Source organism: Lagopus leucura, unplaced genomic scaffold, assembly GCF_019238085.1.
Source record: "Lagopus leucura isolate 7727_CA_CO unplaced genomic scaffold, USGS_WTPT01 Super-Scaffold_739, whole genome shotgun sequence".
NCBI lineage: Eukaryota > Metazoa > Chordata > Aves > Galliformes > Phasianidae > Lagopus > Lagopus leucura.
In genome coordinates this window covers 15231848-15251990 of record NW_024962255.1, presented here as the reverse complement: position 1 = coordinate 15251990, position 20143 = coordinate 15231848, and the positions used below count along the sequence as shown (strand labels likewise).

General features: G+C 38.7%; 1 protein-coding gene across 2 annotated transcripts in view; it reads left to right on the top strand.

Moving 5' to 3' along the window:
• ZSWIM8 (zinc finger SWIM-type containing 8) overlaps positions 1 to 20143 on the top strand; it is a 65395-nt gene that overhangs the window by 18132 nt on the left and 27120 nt on the right. For both annotated transcript variants that reach the window (XM_042862830.1, XM_042862829.1), the window contains exons 2-9: positions 5873 to 6026; positions 7096 to 7190; positions 12793 to 12965; positions 14670 to 14777; positions 17093 to 17174; positions 18207 to 18327; positions 18695 to 18896; positions 19639 to 19814. In XM_042862830.1, coding sequence (XP_042718764.1) covers positions 5873 to 6026; positions 7096 to 7190; positions 12793 to 12965; positions 14670 to 14777; positions 17093 to 17174; positions 18207 to 18327; positions 18695 to 18896; positions 19639 to 19814 — 1111 coding nt within the window. The remainder of the gene's footprint in view (positions 1 to 5872; positions 6027 to 7095; positions 7191 to 12792; positions 12966 to 14669; positions 14778 to 17092; positions 17175 to 18206; positions 18328 to 18694; positions 18897 to 19638; positions 19815 to 20143) is intronic.

The following is a 20143-nucleotide window of genomic DNA, read 5'->3' as shown; positions in this document are numbered from 1 at the left end:
TGACTAGCACAGCTTCTTTGCTCCTCGGCCTTCCAGTTTGATTTTCTTCTCTTGTACTGATTGTTGTTGGGGCAAGAGTTTTTTCTTTGTGCCTGTTCAGTCTTTGGTATGTCTACTGAGCTGCCCAGAGAGCACCAGTTTGCTCCAGTTGTGCCAGAGCAATGTGATACACACGTGTGTGTGTGTCCACTGCAAACTATACCAACTGTGTAGAGACCAACTGTGTGATGGCAAAAGGTCATCTACAGTTCGGTGTGTGGTGATTTTTTAGGAAATAAATGAGTTTCTAGTTGTAAGACTCACCTTGCAAGCCTGGAAGAGTGCATCGAGTGAGTTAGTTGTTTTGGTGGTGGTGGTGGTGGTGGGTGTTTTGTTTTGTTTTTAATCCAGTGTTCTTTATTAGATTTTTAGATTCATTAGTCCAGGCACAGGTCTAACTGATCCTTTTTCTACTATGTCATACAGCTTTCTAGCTACTCCTTCGGATTGCCTGTGAGTCTGTATGATGGAAATTTTTCAAGCTGTTCTATTTAAACTCTTTTATCCTGAATCCTCTCTCCTTCAACTTTGGCACAACAACAGGCTGTCCAGAGAAGCTGTGGATCATGGAATCACAGGGGATGAAAGGGACCTCAAGAGATCATTGAGTCCAACCCTCCTGCTAAAGCAGATACACTGCAATAGGTCACACATTTAAGTATCCAGACGGGTCTTGAATATCTCCGTAGAAGGAGGCTCTACAGCCTCTCTGGTCAACCTGTTCCAGTACTCTGTTACCCATACCATAAAGAAGTTCTCCCACGTGTTAATATAGAACTTTCTTTGTTCAAGTTTTAGGCCATTACTCCTTGTTCTATTGCTGCATGCCTCTGAGAAGACTCTGGCCTCATCCGTTTGCCTCCCACCTCCCTTTACATATTTATAAACATTGATCAGATGCCCCATCTCTGGAGGCACTCCTAAAGTGCAGGTTAGATGGGGCCCTAGGCAGCCTGATCTGGTAGGTGGCAAACTTGCCTGTGGCAGGAGGTTGGTATAGATGATCTTTTAAGTCCCTTCCAACGTAAGCAATTCTATGATTCTGTGACAGAATTGTGATCTGCCTGTGTCAAATGTTAGCGTGACTGAAAAGCAGGTGGTGGTGTGTTGGTGACCACTGAGTTGGCTCTGCTCCTTCCTGAATGCCTGTTCTTATGGGCCTTGTGGAAAGAGGTTTGTGTGAGAAATGCTTTTGAAGGAAGTGAAAATATCCTTTTTTCGGGCATTTTTTCAGACATTTGCAGTGTGTATTGTCCTCAAAGGTGAATTTCTTTTATTTTTAAAAACATGTATCCTGCTTTTAACATCACATTGATTATGCAACAAAATGGAAGAAGAATAGGGAAAGAGATGTAAGTAATGGCCTAAACATCTTGGAGTATAATTTATATTCAAAATGGAGACTAAACTTTTAATTTAAAATGTCGTGATTGATTTTGCAGTATTCACCTTGGGTGACCGTGCAGTCAAAATTCTCTCCTTAAGTATAACAGAATTCAAGGCAAAGGTAAAGTTTTCTGATGTTTGTTGCATTGTTGGAGACTGAAAGGAACACATTGCACCGACACATACTTCTTCAAGGCATCAACATTGAGGTTAAATTTTTGGAAAGTTAAATAAAGGGAGATTAAAACAGAACCAACAGCAGAAATGTGCAGAAGACAACAAGAAGATCACCATTTTTAAGAGGTTTGATTTAAGTATGTTATAGCTCACTGCATGGCTCTCCCATATTTGAGAACTCACAGTGCTTTTTGGTTTCAAGGGGCATTAGGGAGAAAATATGTCACTGCCTTAAGTTTGGGGCCCTTACTGATATATTTCTGTTTAATTTATTTTAGTTAAATGCTAAAATGACATTCCACACTGACAGATTTATCTTTCTACATGGGAAACCCTGCCAAAAGAAATGTAGTATATACCGTTTTTTAAATGAGATTTGTAAAACAGGTTTTATAACACCCCTGCATACATCTTCACTGATCAAGACAACGTGCTACGTATTTCTTGTTAGTTTTACTGATCTCATTTTCTCTTCTAATAGCAGAAGTGTTTCGCTTCATTTTCCCCATCTCCTTGGTCTATCTGCTGTATTACTTTTGTTCCACCCTGATGCGTTTTGGACTGAGGCCAGCGGTAGAGGTGAGGGGAAATGTGAGATGTGGACTAGAGATAACTATAAAATCAAAGCTGGAGACACATCTCTCAAAAGACAGTGCAGTCTAAGATGTCTTACTGTATGGTTTATTTGTTCTGCTAAAAAGCATCACCCTATTTTCCTTAAGATATACGGGTATGTATGAAACACAGTGAGTCTTATCTTTGCACTGTCTTATCTCATACTGTGAGATTTGTTCCCTTCAATTTGTATTTGTTCATATCTATTGAACATATAGTTTATTCTTAGGGACATGTGTCAACTGAAACTAACCCAATAGGAATAATGTCATTAGATAACAAATTTATTCAGTGTTTGGTCCAGCTGGATTTGTTTCAGTTCCATTTAATAACTCCTGGCCCCTATTTTGCTGTTCATTCAAGTAGAGTCTTCTCTCTCTTTTTGTCTATCATGAAAACTCTGTTATTGCACTGAAGAATTTATTGGAACATCATCTGTTTTTATGAACAATTGTTGGCTGCAACTTGCTACAGCCTACCCTGTGCTAGGAACGATTAAGAAATGTAGCACACCCATGTCAATAAGCCCTGATGGCATGGAATTTGCCTCCATTGGGGAAGGCGTGTTTCTGTGTGCATAACTTGCCTTAGCTATTTGGAGCTGGGTTGGGTTTTTTGTTGTTGCTGTTGTTCCTGCAGGCATAACTGTGTCTGTGCTAAAGTTATAGCTATTGTAAAACTACAATAAAATCAATTCACATGAAACAGTAACAAAAAGGGTAGGATGGTCCTCATGTAAAAGTTAGTGTGTTCCACATAGCAGTAGATAGATGGGACGCAATTTATTCCAAATGGTTGAGAAATTGTTGGTCCTGCCTGGTAGTAGGGTGTACAGATCAGATTATCTCTCCGATTCCCTTCTAGACCTGGGATTTGGGTTTCATGTAGGTCAGAAATGTTGAGGTTGCTTATGCTTTGCCTGTAATTTTATTCTTGGAAGACATGAGGAGTTTCCTTTGCTCTCTTTGGATCGTCTTGTCTGCTGCTCAAGAGGAAGCACAGTTTAAAATTTTCTCCCTCATATAAATGTATCTTGCAGATTCATTGATATTCTATTACATCTCTGATTTTATTGCTATGTTATTATTTTTTTTTTAAATTTTTTTGCAGTCGTCCTTGCTGTCTTTATCTTTGCATTGAGTGGGATATACAATGCCTTTTCCTTTTCTTTATTAGCGCTTTTCCTTTTTGTTTTTTTCTCAAAGCGTATTTTGTAGTATTTAGGAGTACCTTTCATGTGTTTCACTGATAATACCTTTTGATGTAAGCAGGTATAAATCACCCAATAGTGGATTTGTGTATTTAGAGATAAACTTTTGGAGAGGATCTCTTTGTTTAGTATTCAAAGAAAAATATTGTCTAATTTAAGCACTTATCTCAGGGTGTCCAACTGAATGTACAGAAGACCTAATGGGGAAGTCCCTGTGTTCTGAATCCCATGCAGGTTAAGTGTCTCTATCATTGTGGCTGTACATGGCACACCACCCTTGAAACTTAAGGCAGTTTAACTTCTTAATTTTAGTGCTTACATTACGTAGCAGCTTGGCTACTGCGAATTCACTCGTCCTTTAAGTATCATCCAAATAATTCTACTTCTCAGTTATCTTCTACCATTTCTTTTCCACAGCTCTTTTTCTATCTAGAAAATTAAACATTTTAGAGAAATCTGTTGTTTTATAGATAAGATTATTGCTTTTTAGATTATTTTTTCCACTTCAGATGTTACTACTTTCACTTTATTCTGAGAATATCAAAACTATGTGCTGAGTGCGTGCTGACGACAGCTGTTCCAGTTAATTGGCTGCTGGCTCCTGCAGGCTACTATTAACGCAGTACAGCTGATGAAACTGAGTTCAATACGAAGTCAGTCGGTTACCTTAGTTCACTGCAAATCTGGTAAAATCTCAGAATAAGTGCACTGGAGCCTTCCTAACAGAACGAATCCAAAAGGCTTCTCAAGTAGGACTGACTTTGATATACTTCTGGTGGATTTGTTTGTCCCAGGCTCATTGTCATCCCGCAGTGGTTTTTGCAGCCGTGTTATGGCCATGTGGCTGAGCTGACACGACAGTGCTCACGTGACTCGTTTTCTAATAAAACTGCAGTTTCTTCTCATTGTATGAAGTCTTGGTAGATTATGTGGAAGAGTTAATCCAAGGGTCCCTTTTGTCAAGGGGCTCCTGGGAACTTATTTCCTTCAAAGGATCCACGCTAATATGTTGTGTAATCATAGGAGTTGGGCAGGGGTCTGTGGGGAGAAGTGGTGGCCAGCAGTAGGGTCCTGCTCATGTCATGAGGGCTGTTTTTCCCAACTTGCTCCTGGCTGGGGTCTGAAAAGCTCCCTGGGGTTCTCATTGAGTACTACTGCCCTATTACTGGCAGTAGTCAGACCACCCTGAAAATTGTCAGATCAGGGCTTTACAGTTGTTTGATTCAGAAAGCATGTATGTTTCTTATGTTTAGTAGTACGGACTCCTTCCCACTTGGAAGATGGATTTTTTATTTTCAGGACAGGCAATTTCAGCAATGCTTGTCATAGGGTTTTTCTTGAGCTAGTTTGCTTAGGCATGAAGGAGAACAGCTGTGCTGTGTAATGAAGTAGGTGGAGGGTAATTGCAGTGATCTGCTCTGTTAGTACTGTTGAGTCCTGGTAACTGACTGTAGGAGTCCTACTCCATAACTGTAACTGTAACTCTTTAACTGTAAAGAAAAATATATGTAATAATAAGACATACTAATGGAATAATGGATTGCTTTTGCCTTTGCTGCTTTTCTGTCAACCCAGTGTGGCTTTGCTATTTCTGTCTGACCTTCATACCCCACATCACATAGTTGTGAAAAGAAATACCATCCACTTGCAGTCTCTTCGAAAGATGCACAGGTGTTTCATACTAAAACTCATACTAAAGTCTTTTTCAGATACTGTACCTTTAACGGTAGAGATTGCTTAGGTATTATCTCTCTTTTTTTTTTTTTTTTTTAATGTTTTGTAATGAAAGATTTGGATAAAGTGCCTCTGCAAAAACTGCAGTAAAAAACTCCAAGAAATACTTCTTCTTTCATTTCTCAGAGCAATTTTGAGTACTGGTGTACCTTGGTTTGCACTTTCTATGGTATCTACTACTGTAGTAACAGCAGTGACATTTAAGATGACTGCTGCGCTAATTAACAATAGTGATTTTCTTTAGTTAGCTGTACTGGCTGTCAGAAGGGGAAATAAGATGACTTTCCCCTAAAATCTTGTGTATCTGCTGGCAGTAAAGAAAGGGATAACTCACTTAACCATCACTGTATATTTTACAATCTGTGCTCTCACATTCGTGTATGGGAGTATAGCACAGTAAAAGATAGGCTCCATCTATAATGTAGAATAAAAATCACTGGTGATGGAGAAATAATCCTGTGATAATAAAAGACTGCTAATCTGTGAGAAGGGGATGCTGCCTAATGAATCTCTGGGGCTGAAAACAAAAGTAAGGTTGGCAAGTAGTCAGTTTTTTAGAAAATTTCTGTGCTGCCTTTCACTGTATTATCAAAATAGGTCTTTGAATTTGGTGAGTTAGGCGGAGAAGTGCTCTCTGCTCTAGTGCCTTTTGCCTCTCCTCAGTTTTAGTTCCCTCAGTGGCTAATTGCATTTTGTTTCTTGTCTTGCCAGATGGGCTGGTGATCCCATTGGTGGAACTGTCTGCAAAACAGGTTGCATTTCACATTCCATTTGAGGTCGTGGAAAAAGTTTATCCTCCAGTTCCTGAGCAACTACAGCTTCGGATTGCCTTCTGGAGTTTCCCTGAAAATGAGGAAGATATTAGGTAATGCTTACTATTTCTGCTCACTGATGCTTAAGGGAAAGCTCTGTTCACTAGAGAACAGTCACTGTCCGTGTCATGTCCTGTATATTGGCTGCTCCTGCTGTTGGTATGTGGACTTTGTAATATACGAGTGGGTTACTGTAGGAGATGTGCAACGACATGGATTCTAATTGTGGGTTCAGCTGCCCTGCTTGCATCCCAGGAAGAACATATAGATGTGTAGGTTCTGTGTGTAACTGAAACAGGATAAATGCTTGCCTTGACAATATATATTGATTATGGTTTATATATACTTATATATATAAACCTTGATAAATGTTTGCTTGACGATGCAATCTATTTGTGGACTTTTATCTTTACATAAATCTTATGTGGTATTCTGTCCAGTTTGAATCTGTTGCTTCAATCAGAACTTAGCTGAGCTCAGAAATTATTGGGGAGGGCTCTCTCAGAATACTTTGTAAGTTTTTAATTGGTGTAAGTAGGAGAATCAGAATTTGCTGAGTACATCAGTAATCAGAGTAGATACAGCCAGGGAAATAACTGTATTTCTTATGTTTCCCAATGGGGAAATTGATTGAGTGCATAATCAGAAACTCAGTGCTGTTAAATCTTTTACAAATGTGTTTTGTCTGAAGTTTTTTTTCTGTAGGTTGCCTACCAATGCAACCATGCATCTGGAATTTTGTAGGATAGCAGACACATTTGTATTTTAGAGGTATTTTAGAAAGAATCATCCTGACAATTCTTAAATGCTTTCATCTAACATTTTAGTTTCGGGCTGGGGAGTTAGTGCCAGAAGTGCTGATACAGTTATACAGATCACCTGTGATAGAACAGAGCACTTCAGCTGTTGGTCATACATGCTTGTTAGTCTGATGAGCACAGGCATAAAAAATCTCACATGACCATGTGGGCAACTCGTCCAGAAGTACAAGGAGGTCTTACTGTGACATGCTGACTTTGGAATGTAAGTGATTTTAGGTTGTAAATGATTTTGTATTTCAGATAATAATGTGAAGTTTCTCAGAAACTACTAATCTTGCTTTGTTATGTTTTTCACTTCCAGACTGTACTCATGTTTGGCTAATGGCAGTGCAGACGAGTTCCAGAGAGGGGAGCAGCTGTTCCGAGTGAGGGCAGTCAAAGACCCTCTCCAGATAGGTAAGAACTCTGCAGCTCCATGTCTCTAGATTTCATTTAGCTTCCCAAAAGTATGTCTCAAAACTAGTTTTTCTGTATCTTAGACTAAACTCCATGCTATGCGTGTTTTGTGTAATGTCTTAAGCTGAATGTTGTGTTTATTTCAGCCTTTGTCAACTCAGCTGTGAAATTGAGTGAAAAGCCAGATTAGTTCTGCAAATTGGACCCTTACTCAGTTTCAACATTTTGGGGAAAACTTTATAGAATGCCTTTTCTCCATAATGCTTAAACTCCTCATTAATAATAAGAAATTGGCTTTCATTCAGTCTGGTCCAATTAATACCTTGCCTGAAGTGTTTTTATGGCAGAGATGAAGTTTACAGGCTTAAATGTTATTCTCACAGCAAAATAGTTGTATTCATAATACAGGTACTTTGGTAGTATTAAGGCAGAAGGGAATTCCTGTTGCTAGACAGTGAGTTTTATCCTCACTTCTTCTCGCTTACCTTGCTATTTTAACATTTTATGGTTGTGAAAACTAATCGTAAACAAGAAACTGGACTCTGGATTCTTCATGAAATTGTTTTAAGTGAGGAAAAATACTGAGTTATCTTTTCCAGTGACAGCTGTTAGATAGGAAGGAATTATGTGAAATAAAGACACTGGTGTGTGTCAAGGTGGATCACATCAATTCAATGCAGACATTATTTTTTTCTGAAAGTATAAACTTCAGAATTAGTTTATTGTTCAGCACGTGGGAACTATGATGGTATAAATGGATGTATAACATTAAGGAAGGAAGTCTCTATATTTCTGTGAGATGAGGGATGGGGAGTTCTATGAGCCTGTTCAGTCTCTCTGATACTGGCAATGCCTAAGTGTTGGTGATCAACTGAATGAATACATTCAGTAAAGAATAGAAAAGGAACTCATGCTGTGAATGTTGAGGGAGAAGGAGACAGTCATGCAAATTGCAAGACATTTATAAACTATTTTCTGAATATGAGGTAAAAGGTGCAGAATGGTGTTATCTAGACTGTTATCTACTGTAGTAATGATAGTTATTATTGGAATTATTCCAATAGGAATTATTGGAAAAAGAAGTGCTTCCTCATAGATAAGGTATATTGAGTTGTTAGTGAGACCAGACAATAATTTAGGATCATGAACAAAATCAAGTTAGAACTCAATCTTGAGTGCATACGTAATCTGCTAATGTCAGGATTGTGATGCTGTAAAAGAGCTCTAAGGTTGAAATTCAGGCAGGGAAGCATTTGAGAGAGAAAAAAATGAGTTAAAATGAAACTTGCTGAAATTCAGTAGTTCCTGCAACTTTACCAATGGAAAAGAACATAAAAATTTAATACTCTGTGGTTGCACTGTTGTCAAAACTTGTTTCAGTAATAAATTAAAAAGACAAGGAGGTGTGGAAGAATGTAAATTAACAAAGTCTGCGGGTGTTAGTTCAAAACCTATGCTTAGAGGGGGGAGGAAAGGAAGAGGAGGTGGTGTACAACAGCACCAGGGAGAAACTTCTCCAGTACACGTACAGCAACTGGGCTTCTTGACAAAGGATTTTGTGTTTGGAAGGGAAGGAAGGAACTTTGTTTAAGCAGTAATGTTGTTTCCTCCTTAGCAGAGAAACATTATCTAGTAGAAGGATTTTTTTTTTCCCCATGAATAGAAGCCCAGAAGAAGGACAGTGGTTGGATGTTCATTTCATTGCTGTTAATGATTTTAAAGTGCGTGGCTGCAGTTTCAAGTTTCATGTACTGACTAACGTGAAAATAAATAAGACATGAAGCAACTTTTTGAGAGCGTGTTTAATTTTGAGGAAGAGTAAGCAGTGTAGTGTGATATTGTGACAGGACTAAGGTTGAACAGTGCTTTTGTGCTCTTCTGTCCGATTTCCTTTGCAGGGGCTGTCTGTTATAAGGCTTATATTTTTCCTTTTCCAACGTAAATGAGTAATCATGGTCATCTTGTCCACATGCAAATCCATAGCCATAATTTCTGAACAATAGCACTTCTTCATTACATTCCACAAACTTGCTTCTTTAGAGTGTTGTACTGTATATACACAAATAATGGGCTTTTGTAGGTCTTCTCTCACACATTCTTTTTGTAGCAGTCATCTACCTGCCTCCTTACACTGAAGAAGTTATTGATGTTCACAAGTAGGTGTGTTTTAGATAACTTCAGGGATTTACTTTCTATTTCATTCTTGTTAATGAGGAATACAGCAGCAGATTCAATCTTGATTTTTACATCTCAAGCAGAGTCATCAAGTCTCTGCTTTTTAGTGTTTCCTCTAACTTGGTTTAAAAAGGAAAAAAATATATCCATAATTGCCTTGCCTTAGTTTCTATCTAAAGGTCTTTGTTTAAGTATTGTTTTTCAATTTCTGTTAGTCCTAAGAAACCTGGAGGAAAAGTTCTTAAATTCCATGCAGAATAATAAAGCTTGTTTGCTACCATTGCTATAGAGGCATCAGAACTATCAAATATCAGCAAAGAAATCCTGGAAACTGTAATGCAAGCAGTATTCTTAAGAGGGTGGTGTTAATTCATAGATGGCTTAAACTGTTTAATTCCAATTGCTTACTGAGTGGCTTGGGGTGTTTCAAATTTGTGTGTTTCCACCTGAAATCATGAGGACTAATAGAACCCAGAAAAACAACTTCAAATTTCTCAATAAAAGATTTTCATTTTTAAAATAAATATAAGTGCAAGAGACATTGACATAGCCATCATAGTTATCCTAAAATTCTGAAAACTGGGTTATATCCAGTGGAAAGCACACATTTATTTTGGGTGTTTTTCCTAAAAGATTAAGGCTTAGGGGTAGAGTAGTGAGATTGATGGGTTGTGGACCAAAAAACAAAGCATCTCTGTTTTGCAGGACCCAATCCATGCAGCAGTTGATTACTCCCTGATTTTCTGTTTGATAAAACCACATGTATTAATTGAGTATCACACTGGACAACGTAGTGCTACCACTGCTTGATGTAGGTTGCTCCTGTTAGTGTTAGTGCACCAAACATCCTCTGAAGCATTGTTACTGGCTGCTTGACAAATTTGTTCTGTGTGTAAGAAGTAAATCTGGTGCTTGTGTGAAGATCACTCACTCTGTAGAAAGCCTGAATATTTTCACAGAAGCACTAAACTTAGTCTGCACAGAGCATTTAAGAAAAATGGTGGCATGTGGAGTGAGGCTCCTGACAGAGCAATTCTTCTGGCCTGCAGCCCATTCTTGAGGCCTCGTGGGAGTGGAGCTTGCCAAGAATAGAATACATCTTAGTTTTTTTGTTAGGCTGCATACATTGGCAAAATTAATACTGCTGGTGCATGTAAGTGGGGTTTTAGTAATGTACTGCTTTCTGAGGGGTAGATAGGCTGTTATCAGGTAGTGGGAGCAGGGGGGGGATGTAAGGGAAGAATGTTCCTGGTGATCCCCGTGAAGTAACTGAATCCCTTAGATGTGCAGTAGGCAAGGCTCTTGTCCTCGCGTTCAAGCAAGTAGGTTAGGGCTGTGGTCAGCCATTGAAAAAATAGTTGCAGCCACGCTGTAAATGAGTGCTCTTTGATCGTTTCATTTATCTGTAGCATAGGGATAGGAAGTCCAGAATGGTGCCCCTCACTGTCTCTGCAGGTTCAGACTTTGATTAGCTGTGCAGTGAGAACTGAATTGTGGTATTTGTGGTAGTCATTAATAGATCCCAGGTATTTTCCCTTGTGTGGTTTCCTGCACCATTCTACATGCGGTTGTTCAGCACAGCAAGGTTGGCAGGGCAAAAGAATCAACGCAGGTCTGCTTGAACTAGCAGTTTCAGGGGCAGAAGTTCATCCAGCTACAAATTATACTGAAGCTGTGATGTCATGCTGAAGCCCTTAAGATTTTTTTTTTCTCCCTTTGTAGCAGTTCTTCCCTTTGCATTCGATCAGTTAGCTGTCTTCATATACAAATAAAATGTTCATGGTAGGAACTTGAAAAGAGTGCATGGCTGTGACCTGTTCTTCTCTAACACCTTTAGAATACTTGTTTTTCTCAGTGCTGTAAAATTGCCACACTTGCAGTTTGTGAAGTGCTGAATTTATTTTTGTGAAAATTGGGGCATTTTGGCATTAGTCCGAGGTGCTTCCAGTGTACTAGAAGGGCTAGCTGAACTGTTTTGGTTGTGTTAGCCAAGTGTGGAATATAAATTAGAACTGTAGGTAGTAATAAGCTGCACAGCAATTTTGTAGTGAATGCCTTCTTTTGTTTTGATTCTGTTCCAATTGCTAAAATGGCCAAAGAACTTGGGGGGCATTATGTGTACTAATCAAAATAATCACCCGCATCAGGAAGAGGATTTGAATTCTGGTGAAGAGGAAAAATAGAAAGGTTAAGTAAGGTAAGTTTCCTTACTTCCCCACTGGTGTGGGATTGTAGTTTGAGGAAGAAATACTGCGCATTGTTTTAGATGGAATTTAGTAGGTCGTGTGCACTCCAAACACCATCTTTATAATAAGCTCACGAGATCATAATGAAAGCTCGATAGTGTGAATTTGTAATGTGTTTGTCTGTGCTGATGAGGGGGAAATTTTTAGTCGTCTATCACAAGCCGTATTTTTTCACTTAAGGTAGATTGTTGGACTGAGTTTTGGTTATGATGTTGATACCTTTTTTGCTTCTTTAAGACTGAATTTGAGACTGGCAAAAAGGGTCTGAGGCCGATACTCGTTGCTGTAGAAGCTGATTTACTGGTGATAGGAACCTTAAAGACAAACAGAAGATTCATGTTCCTGATGGCCTTTTCCTGCTTGTAATATGTGTGCCATTGGACAACCCTCGGCTGTAGAGGAAGACTCATTACATGTACAACTGGGATGCATGGCATATGAGATTACATAAAGTCAAGACTTGTTGAAATGTTTTGTTATTTTGCCTGAAGTTAGATTTATAATCCATGTATTTGTTCACTGAATAGGGGGCTGGATTCTTTTAAGTGTTGTTTTTGATTTTTTTCTTTTTTGTCTATTCTAGTTTAAACAAGTAGGATTTTTTTGTTGTTGTTTTCTCAGTACGTGGTTTACAAAAATAGGATTTTTGCAACAGTGTAAGTAGGTATGTGATTTAAAAGAAATCGGTAGCTTTTGAAGACTCAAGTTAATAGTAAGTATTGAGGCACAAGTGCTGCCTTCTTTAGTGCCCTACAAAATTGTGAAAATTGACAGAGTTGGAAGCAATTCTCAAGAAGTCACCTAACCTGTTCTGCACTGTTGCTGGGCTTAACTGAGGTCATGCTTGAAGTATGTATAGCCTAACTTTGATCCTGTGATCAAAAAGTCACGCTTTTCAGCAGTCCTGCTTTTCTTTGTGAAATGTGAATTAATATATTAAAATCTGTTTGGTTTCTTTTAACCTTTTACGATGTCTTATGTCTCTCTCTGCTAATACTCTACTGTAATTGATTGGGAAGAAAGAAGTGCTAGAGACTCTAAACTGATGTCCATCCCAGTATAGGTGTTGTTGCTAGACATATTATTTTGCTGTTTAAATGGCGCACAGTTTAATTTTCATGCTATCTGAATCTGTCTCCCAGGCATCACAATAGTAACTTTGGACTTTTGAATTTTGACAGGTTTCCATCTGAGTGCCACTGTGGTACCCCCGCAGATGATGTCACCCAAAGGTGCATACAATGTGGCAGTGATGTTTGACCGATGCAGGATCACATCATGCAGCTGTACCTGTGGTGCTGGGGCCAAATGGTGCGCTCACGTCGTGGCGCTCTGTCTCTTCCGGATACACAATGTAGGCCTTTAAGTATACTTCTGCTCTCCCCCAGCATCCTCTTCTCTGAGTCTCTTGTCATTACAATTTTATGCAACATGAGCACTCTTTAGGGAAATTGTTCTTGGCAATCCTTTTGGTTACAGATTGTGCAAATGTGCACTCATAGTTGCAGTCTGCAGTGTGAATTGACTGGAACTCTAAGCTGCAGAATGTCCTTTGATAATGTGCAAATTGTTCAGAGTAGATACAGTTGTTTTTTGGGCCCTTTCTGTTTCTCACTTAAATGCTAAAGTTATTCATTCTTTCTCAGTTCTGCAAGGAGTGCAAGATCATCAATAGTTAGTCTTTTATTAAAAGACCTGGTTGTAGGGTCACTGAGGGTGCAGAAGGAAAGTAATTTTGATCTCTACTGGCCTTCATGTACATCCATTCATTTTAACTCATACTGAGACAGACAAGTGTCATTTTTGACCTGTAGATTTCAAACGTTCAATATCTTTATAATTTTACTTGACTGCTAGCATTCTGCATGGCCTTGTATAAAGGAGAAAGTAAGTATTTCCTGTTCCAAAGATTTCAGGTGAAAACAGGTACAATCAACACGCAATATACAAGCTGGGGGTTCAGACTTATATAGCTGTTTATTTTTTCAGTCTTTATGAAGGAATGAGAAATTTATTTTAAGGGAGCATGAAGTGTGGATGATTGAAATAAACTGAAGGTTTTCTACTGTTTCAGAATATTTTATAGCTAATGTGGTTATGATCAACTCCAATTTCTTTAAATGAGTGCTCATAACCTGATGAAGCTTAATAACATTTCACAATGAGCAATTGTAATAGGCTTAAATTCATCCTTAGGTGTAATCATTGGAATATCAATTCACTTTCTGTACTTAAGGCAGGAAAGTTGTCAAAAAAAAAAAAGAATTCTGTTTCAAAATAGCTTCATTTTTAAAAGTGGATATTGAAACTCAAAATTTTCAGTAACAGCATTTACTCTCAAAATTTCAACTCTGTAAGATAAAAATGACCACTTTCTGCCTAGTCCTTTCTTCTACCTGAAAGATAACAGCGAAAGCATTTTCATATTTGTGTATATTAGCTGCTTTGTAGCAAATTACAAGCCAAGGGATATTGTTGCTGATAAATTGATATCAGAAGCATCCTTATTATCAAAGTGCATTTTCCTGCTTCCAGGTTAAATTTTGGTTGTGTTCCATTTGGTACTTCTTACTCCATGTAGTGAACAAAGTTAAGAAACCGATATTTATTTTATAATTTGTTGTTTGAAGATATGGGAAGAGGCTGGTTTTAAGGGAAAAAAAAAGTCTGTAGTGAGATAAATGAGGCAGTTGTGAGTCTGTGAAATGGCCCCCCACAGTGCTTTGTTGGTTGCTTTGCCAGAGGCTTGAAGAATTATGTCCCATTTTAGAGGACTGTTTGCAAAATCCCTGCCAGTATTTGTGCAATTGCTAGAAACAACAGATCTTACGCACAGCTGCTAAGGCAGTTTCTTTGACAAGAAACTCTTAAAAGCAGTTTTGCTAAAACGTAGACAGCTTATTTGCATCTTATCAGCAGTGCTCTGCTTAATGACGTGAAGAGACCAAGCATGATATGCATCAGCATAGCCACTGTTCATGACACTTTGTCCACTTAGTGGGCACTTCATTATGCCTGATCTGTAGATGGCAATTTATATATCCTCTTCTTTATCCAGGCATCTGCGGTATGCTTACGAGCACCTGTTTCTGAGTCTTTGTCTCGGCTACAAAGAGACCAATTGCAAAAATTTGCTCAGTACCTAATCAGTGAACTTCCACAACAGGTAAATGGGGACAATCAATAGGACTGACTTCTTGTTAAATTCACTTGCTGATATTTGGGATGAATTTATGTGATGTCTTTTGTTACAAGATGGCTGGTTTTTCTATGTGATTGTAAGTTGCTGGGAAGGCTTTTAGTTCTTGCTCTTTTCAAGCTTGTTATTCTATTATTTGACAATCGTTTACTGCTGAGTGAAAGAAGTGTCTTTAAAAGAAGAAAGAGAAGTGTATTAGCTTGAGGAAGTAAAGTTCAAACACAGTCAAATAACTACAGGGTGGTGAAAAAGTTTGGTGAGAATAAGTCAAGTTATTTCTTTTTTTGGTGGTTTTTTTTTGTTGATTAAATGGATAAGACTATTTGGGGGGGGATGTGTTTTATATGCTCCAGGTAGCTACCTTCTAATGCACCCAAGTGGTGACCTTTTAACTTCCCCCAGTGCAGTCTCTTGGTGATCTTGCAAGAATCATTTGGGTTGTGGAAAGTAACAGACGTTACGTATTGTTAGTTAAAGGCAAAATCTGCTCCTTTATTCTTTAAATAATAGAGTAGTGCAAGATCAGGTCATTTCTGTAATCTATCTAAAATGCTTACACTTATTGTGCCAATGTACCTAAGTGACTGTGAAATGTTTGCATGAAAATTAAAAATATAAGGGCTTGGCAACATTTAATGCTTATTCAACTGAAGGAGGTTGAGAGACGCTACCCTGCATGAGTTTGTCTCATTTCAATACTGTGTGCATTATGTCTAAGACTTACGTTACTGTCAGCATGTGCTGATGTATTATGATAGTATGCTTGGGACACTAAGATATTCTATTGATACAACACCCTCTAAATTTCCATCAGAAATACTAATCTTCTTAGGAAACAAAGAAATAATATAAAATGAAAATGATGATTTAAAAGAAAACTCAACAACTAAACTAAACCACTTTTTTTGATGCTGAACATCAATACTGTATGATTCTTGCTGTGTTAAATGAAAGACAGCTTCTCTTCCCTGCTTAGGGTCTCAAAGTTTTATGTGACTAGTCTGATGTTAAATAAAGGAAAGCACTAAAAAGTTGATAGTGGTGCTCCTAGTTTCCTGGGTAGCATGTGAGCTGTTTGATATAATGCTTTCATGTATTCTGTCTGCTTCTTTTTGCAGGGTTTGTTTTTCCTTTCATGTGTACCAGCTGTGAATCAATACATTTGGACAGTTTAATTATTACTCTCTTGCCAGATAGTCTGAAACAGTGCTGCCCAACAGAAAAGCTTAGGTTTTCTTGGCAGATGCATCTTAATCTTTGTTATGTAATTCCCTTGAAAAAGGAAAGGCATGGCCCAAACTGTTCTAGTGGTCTCATTGCTGGTCTCTGATATTTCTGAATGGAGGTACTTTGATATACTGGGCCTGAATCTTGACTGTATGTTATAAGATTAGTGTAGGCCATTCACATGATTTTATTTTGTAGAAATATGAAATGTCCACAGCTGTTATATGGAGAGAGGTGAGGAACTATCAGACTTTCTGCTGCAATTCATTTAAATTCTAACTTCCTAAACTGTTCCTAAACTAAAGTGTGTATGTCGAGGACTAAGCGGATCTAAGTTCCGAGCCCAGACTTAGATTGAAATAAGGGAAGAACAGTTTCCTGCTATGCATTTCTTTACTTTCAGAAAGGCCACCTTAAGGGTATGTCTACTCAGGACTGCACAGTCAGGTGTGAGCCTTCTCTCCTTACACACTGAACTGACTGGAGTCTACGGCTGCATTCATTTTGTGCTGACATTGCATTAGTTTACTGCTAACTAAGTTAAAATATATATGGTCGCTCTGTGAAAAGCATGGTAAATGAGCTAGGTCCTCCTGAAAAGTTATGTGTAGATGTAACTTACAGTTTGCGCCTCTGTTCCCTTCAGCTTGATTTTAAGAGAAATGATGTAGGAACAAGAAATACAGAACATTTACAAGTGCAAGAAAATGGTGACATTGACTGTGCTCTCTTCCATACCTCACAACATTAGCTGTAGTATTGCTCTGTCTCCTCAAGAAATGAGAAAGCAGCTGATAACCTATGGTTCTTTCCTATACTACTTAGAGTGTGAACGTAGGAGGTCAGCTTTGAACGTTGTATTTGCTCTGAGAGAGGAGAAGAAGTGTAGCAACTACTTTGTAGAACCTTTAGCACCCTCTACCGTTCTTTCTGAAAAGATGTCTTTGATACAAATATTGTGAGTCCTTTAGTTAGGAAAATCCAGGCAGATTGTCGGCTGTTTATATTAGGGTAAGAAACACCGTTTATACTGAAAGTTTCCTTTGTGTTTGCAGATTCTTCCAACTGCTCAGCGTTTGCTGGATGAACTGTTATCTTCTCAGTCAACTGCAATCAACACAGTGTGTGGAGCCCCAGGTAACCTGGGGTAATATGTTATTTCAGTAATCTGTGTTAAAGACAGAAAACAGATACATTTCTATTGCCTTGAGTTTCTGAACTGGTAGGTTACTGAGTGTCTGGGATTGGAAGTGAAGGTCAAGGAAAAGGGTTAAGTACTAGCAAGCATGTAGGGCAGCTGCAGGAAATTGTTGCTGTAATGGACTCCTTGGAGTAAATTCAAAGAAAGGCAGCATCAGACAATGCACTTTTCTAACAGAAGATTTTTCTATTTAACTACTTTAGTTCCAGGAACTGTTGGTTGGAATGAATCTCTCCTTTCAAGTAGAAGGTTGGTTATTGGTAACACTCTAATGAGTTAGCTGTGGCTTGGGCTAGCTTAGCCATGTGTCAGTTATCAGAGAAGTTATAGTGTATTCCTATTTTAATGCTACATTACCCTTCTGGTCCAGAGTTTTCTTAATATCCAATATGAATACTCAATTTTTAATTATTTCTGTTATCTTGCACTACCAGTAGGTGTTTATCTGTGACTCCAAGTATCTGTAGGCTCTTAATGATCACCCCTCACCCTCTTCTTCTTTGTTAGAACAAGCCCAGCTTCCTCAGTCTCTCCTCGTAGGTCAGTGTTCTGTGCCTATGTATCCCTCTGCTATAATCCTATCTCATTTGTGTTCAGCTTGGTGCCTACTGTAATCACTAAACTATTTCAACTAGTCAGCAACTTGACTTTCAGTCTGTATTGGTGCATGGGGTTTCCTATCCCAAGTACAGAAGTCCATATACTTTCTCAAAGAAGTTAATTGGTTTCTGTTGGTATAATCTGTAAGTTTATCCCAGTCCACCTGGCTCTACTGCTGCTGTTTCAGCATGCCAGTCATGTCTCCCAATTAAGCATTGCCAGTTATTCAGGTAAGTATAATATTTTGAGATAGTTCTCCAGTGGGTGAAATAAACTGAGTAACACTGCTTTGTGCTCTCTATAATCCCTGTGGTTGGGCACAACGAGAAAAATCTCTTCAAAACCTGTGTATGTGTTCTTGTGTCAAGATCCCACTGCTGGACCCTCTGCGTCAGATCAAAGCACCTGGTACCTAGATGAATCTACCCTGAGTGACAACATAAAGAAAACCCTTCATAAATTCTGTGGGCCCTCTCCTGTTGTTTTCAGGTAAATGATCTTTTCCTGAAGAGAAAAAGAAATGTTGCTGTAATCTGTAAATTTATTCACTGTTTGGTGTGTACCCTTTCATGATGCTATGGTAAAAAGGATGCCTAGTTTTGAGGAGATAGTATTTTTGTGTAGCTTGTCCAGTGTTGCTATGGTGGAGCACACTGTATTTGCACAATACCTTACTTGTGTGGTGGTCCCAGTCTCATCATATGTTTCTTCTTCTAAGTTAAGCGTGGCTGTCCCATCTAGGATGCAAACACACTTCTGGATGTTGAATATACTCAGGATTTTGTGTGGCTGTGCTTGCCTCTTTTTTTTTATTTTTATTTTTACTTTAAACCCTGTGCTTCTGTTTTATCCACAGTGATGTGAATTCCATGTATCTCTCTTCCACGGAGCCTCCGGCTGCTGCTGAGTGGGCCTGCCTTCTGCGTCCCCTGCGAGGGAGAGAGCCTGAGGGAATCTGGAACCTACTTTCTATTGTGCGGGAGATGTTTAAGAGACGGGATAGCAACGCTGCTCCTTTGCTGGAGATTCTGACTGACCAGTGTCTGAACTATGAGCAGGTACCTGAGCACCCTTGCCTTGGAGGGAGAAATTCCAGAGAACGAAGCTGAGTCAATGGCTGATCCCCATGTATCTGTAGAATTTATCTCTGAGTAACTTTTGCTTCTCCACTCTAAATTTGTTATCCTTTGCTCCTGTGATGATTCAGTGTTCTCTCAGCAACGTTATATCTCCCAAATACCTCAACTTTTCAAGTAGGAATATATGGAGTCTGCACTATTTTATTCAGCACGTTTGATTTGATTTTGGCTAGTCAAGATTAATTATTGTAATGATTTTTTTCTAAACAAAGTACTTCACATACGTACCGTCATTTTGACAAAAGGTAAAGAAATGTGTTGGGCAGTAAAATCTCATATTCTTTGGCTTTGATGTGTTTGAGTCGTGAATTTTTTGATATATATTTTATTAATATAAGGAAAAAGGTGTCTATTTACAGTTTGTGATACTTTGTAACATAAAATACAGTGTGGGTTTCCTTATTATGCATCCTCCAGATGTGAAGGTCTTTAGCAAGAGAGCACCTTGTGAATGCTTTGTTCTGCAGATATGTGCCTTGTAAACAAAAGTAAATACAAATTGAGAGGTTCTTATGAAGTAATACTGCTTTAATGCTCATAGTTATTTTGGAGTCATGAAAACATGGTACTAGCTAAGCTTCTTTTTTGCTGTGGATACGAAGTTAGATGAGAGCGGGGATGTTAGCCACAACAATGCTCCACTGAACATTTTCTTCTGCAGATAACTGGCTGGTGGTACAGCGTGCGGACGTCTGCGTCACACAGCAGTGCTAGCGGGCACACAGGACGCAGCAATGGGCAGTCAGAAGTAGCTGCTCATGCCTGTGCAAGTATGTGTGATGAGATGGTGGTTCTTTGGCGGCTGGCTGTCCTTGACCCAACTATAAGTCCACAGAGGTGAGCAACAGAATCAGCTATTGTACGGGGACTAGGACTGCTTAAGCAGTGGACTGCAATCTCTCATTCAGTTTTGTGATATGTGTGCACAGAGTTTTTTCCTGTAGACGTGTTGTGTTTGTATCATTACCTCGTTAAACTGTTGAACCATTACACAGTCCTTCTGCACTGTGTACTACAGTTTACAGTTTAAGAGCAAATGGCTTTTAACTACTGTTGCTGCTCACTTCTAGCAACTCCGCATAATGTGAATAATATGTTGTTTTCTGGGCATTTTGCTTTACACAGAAGTGTATTTCTGCATTTCAGTGTCTCAGTGGAGAATGTGT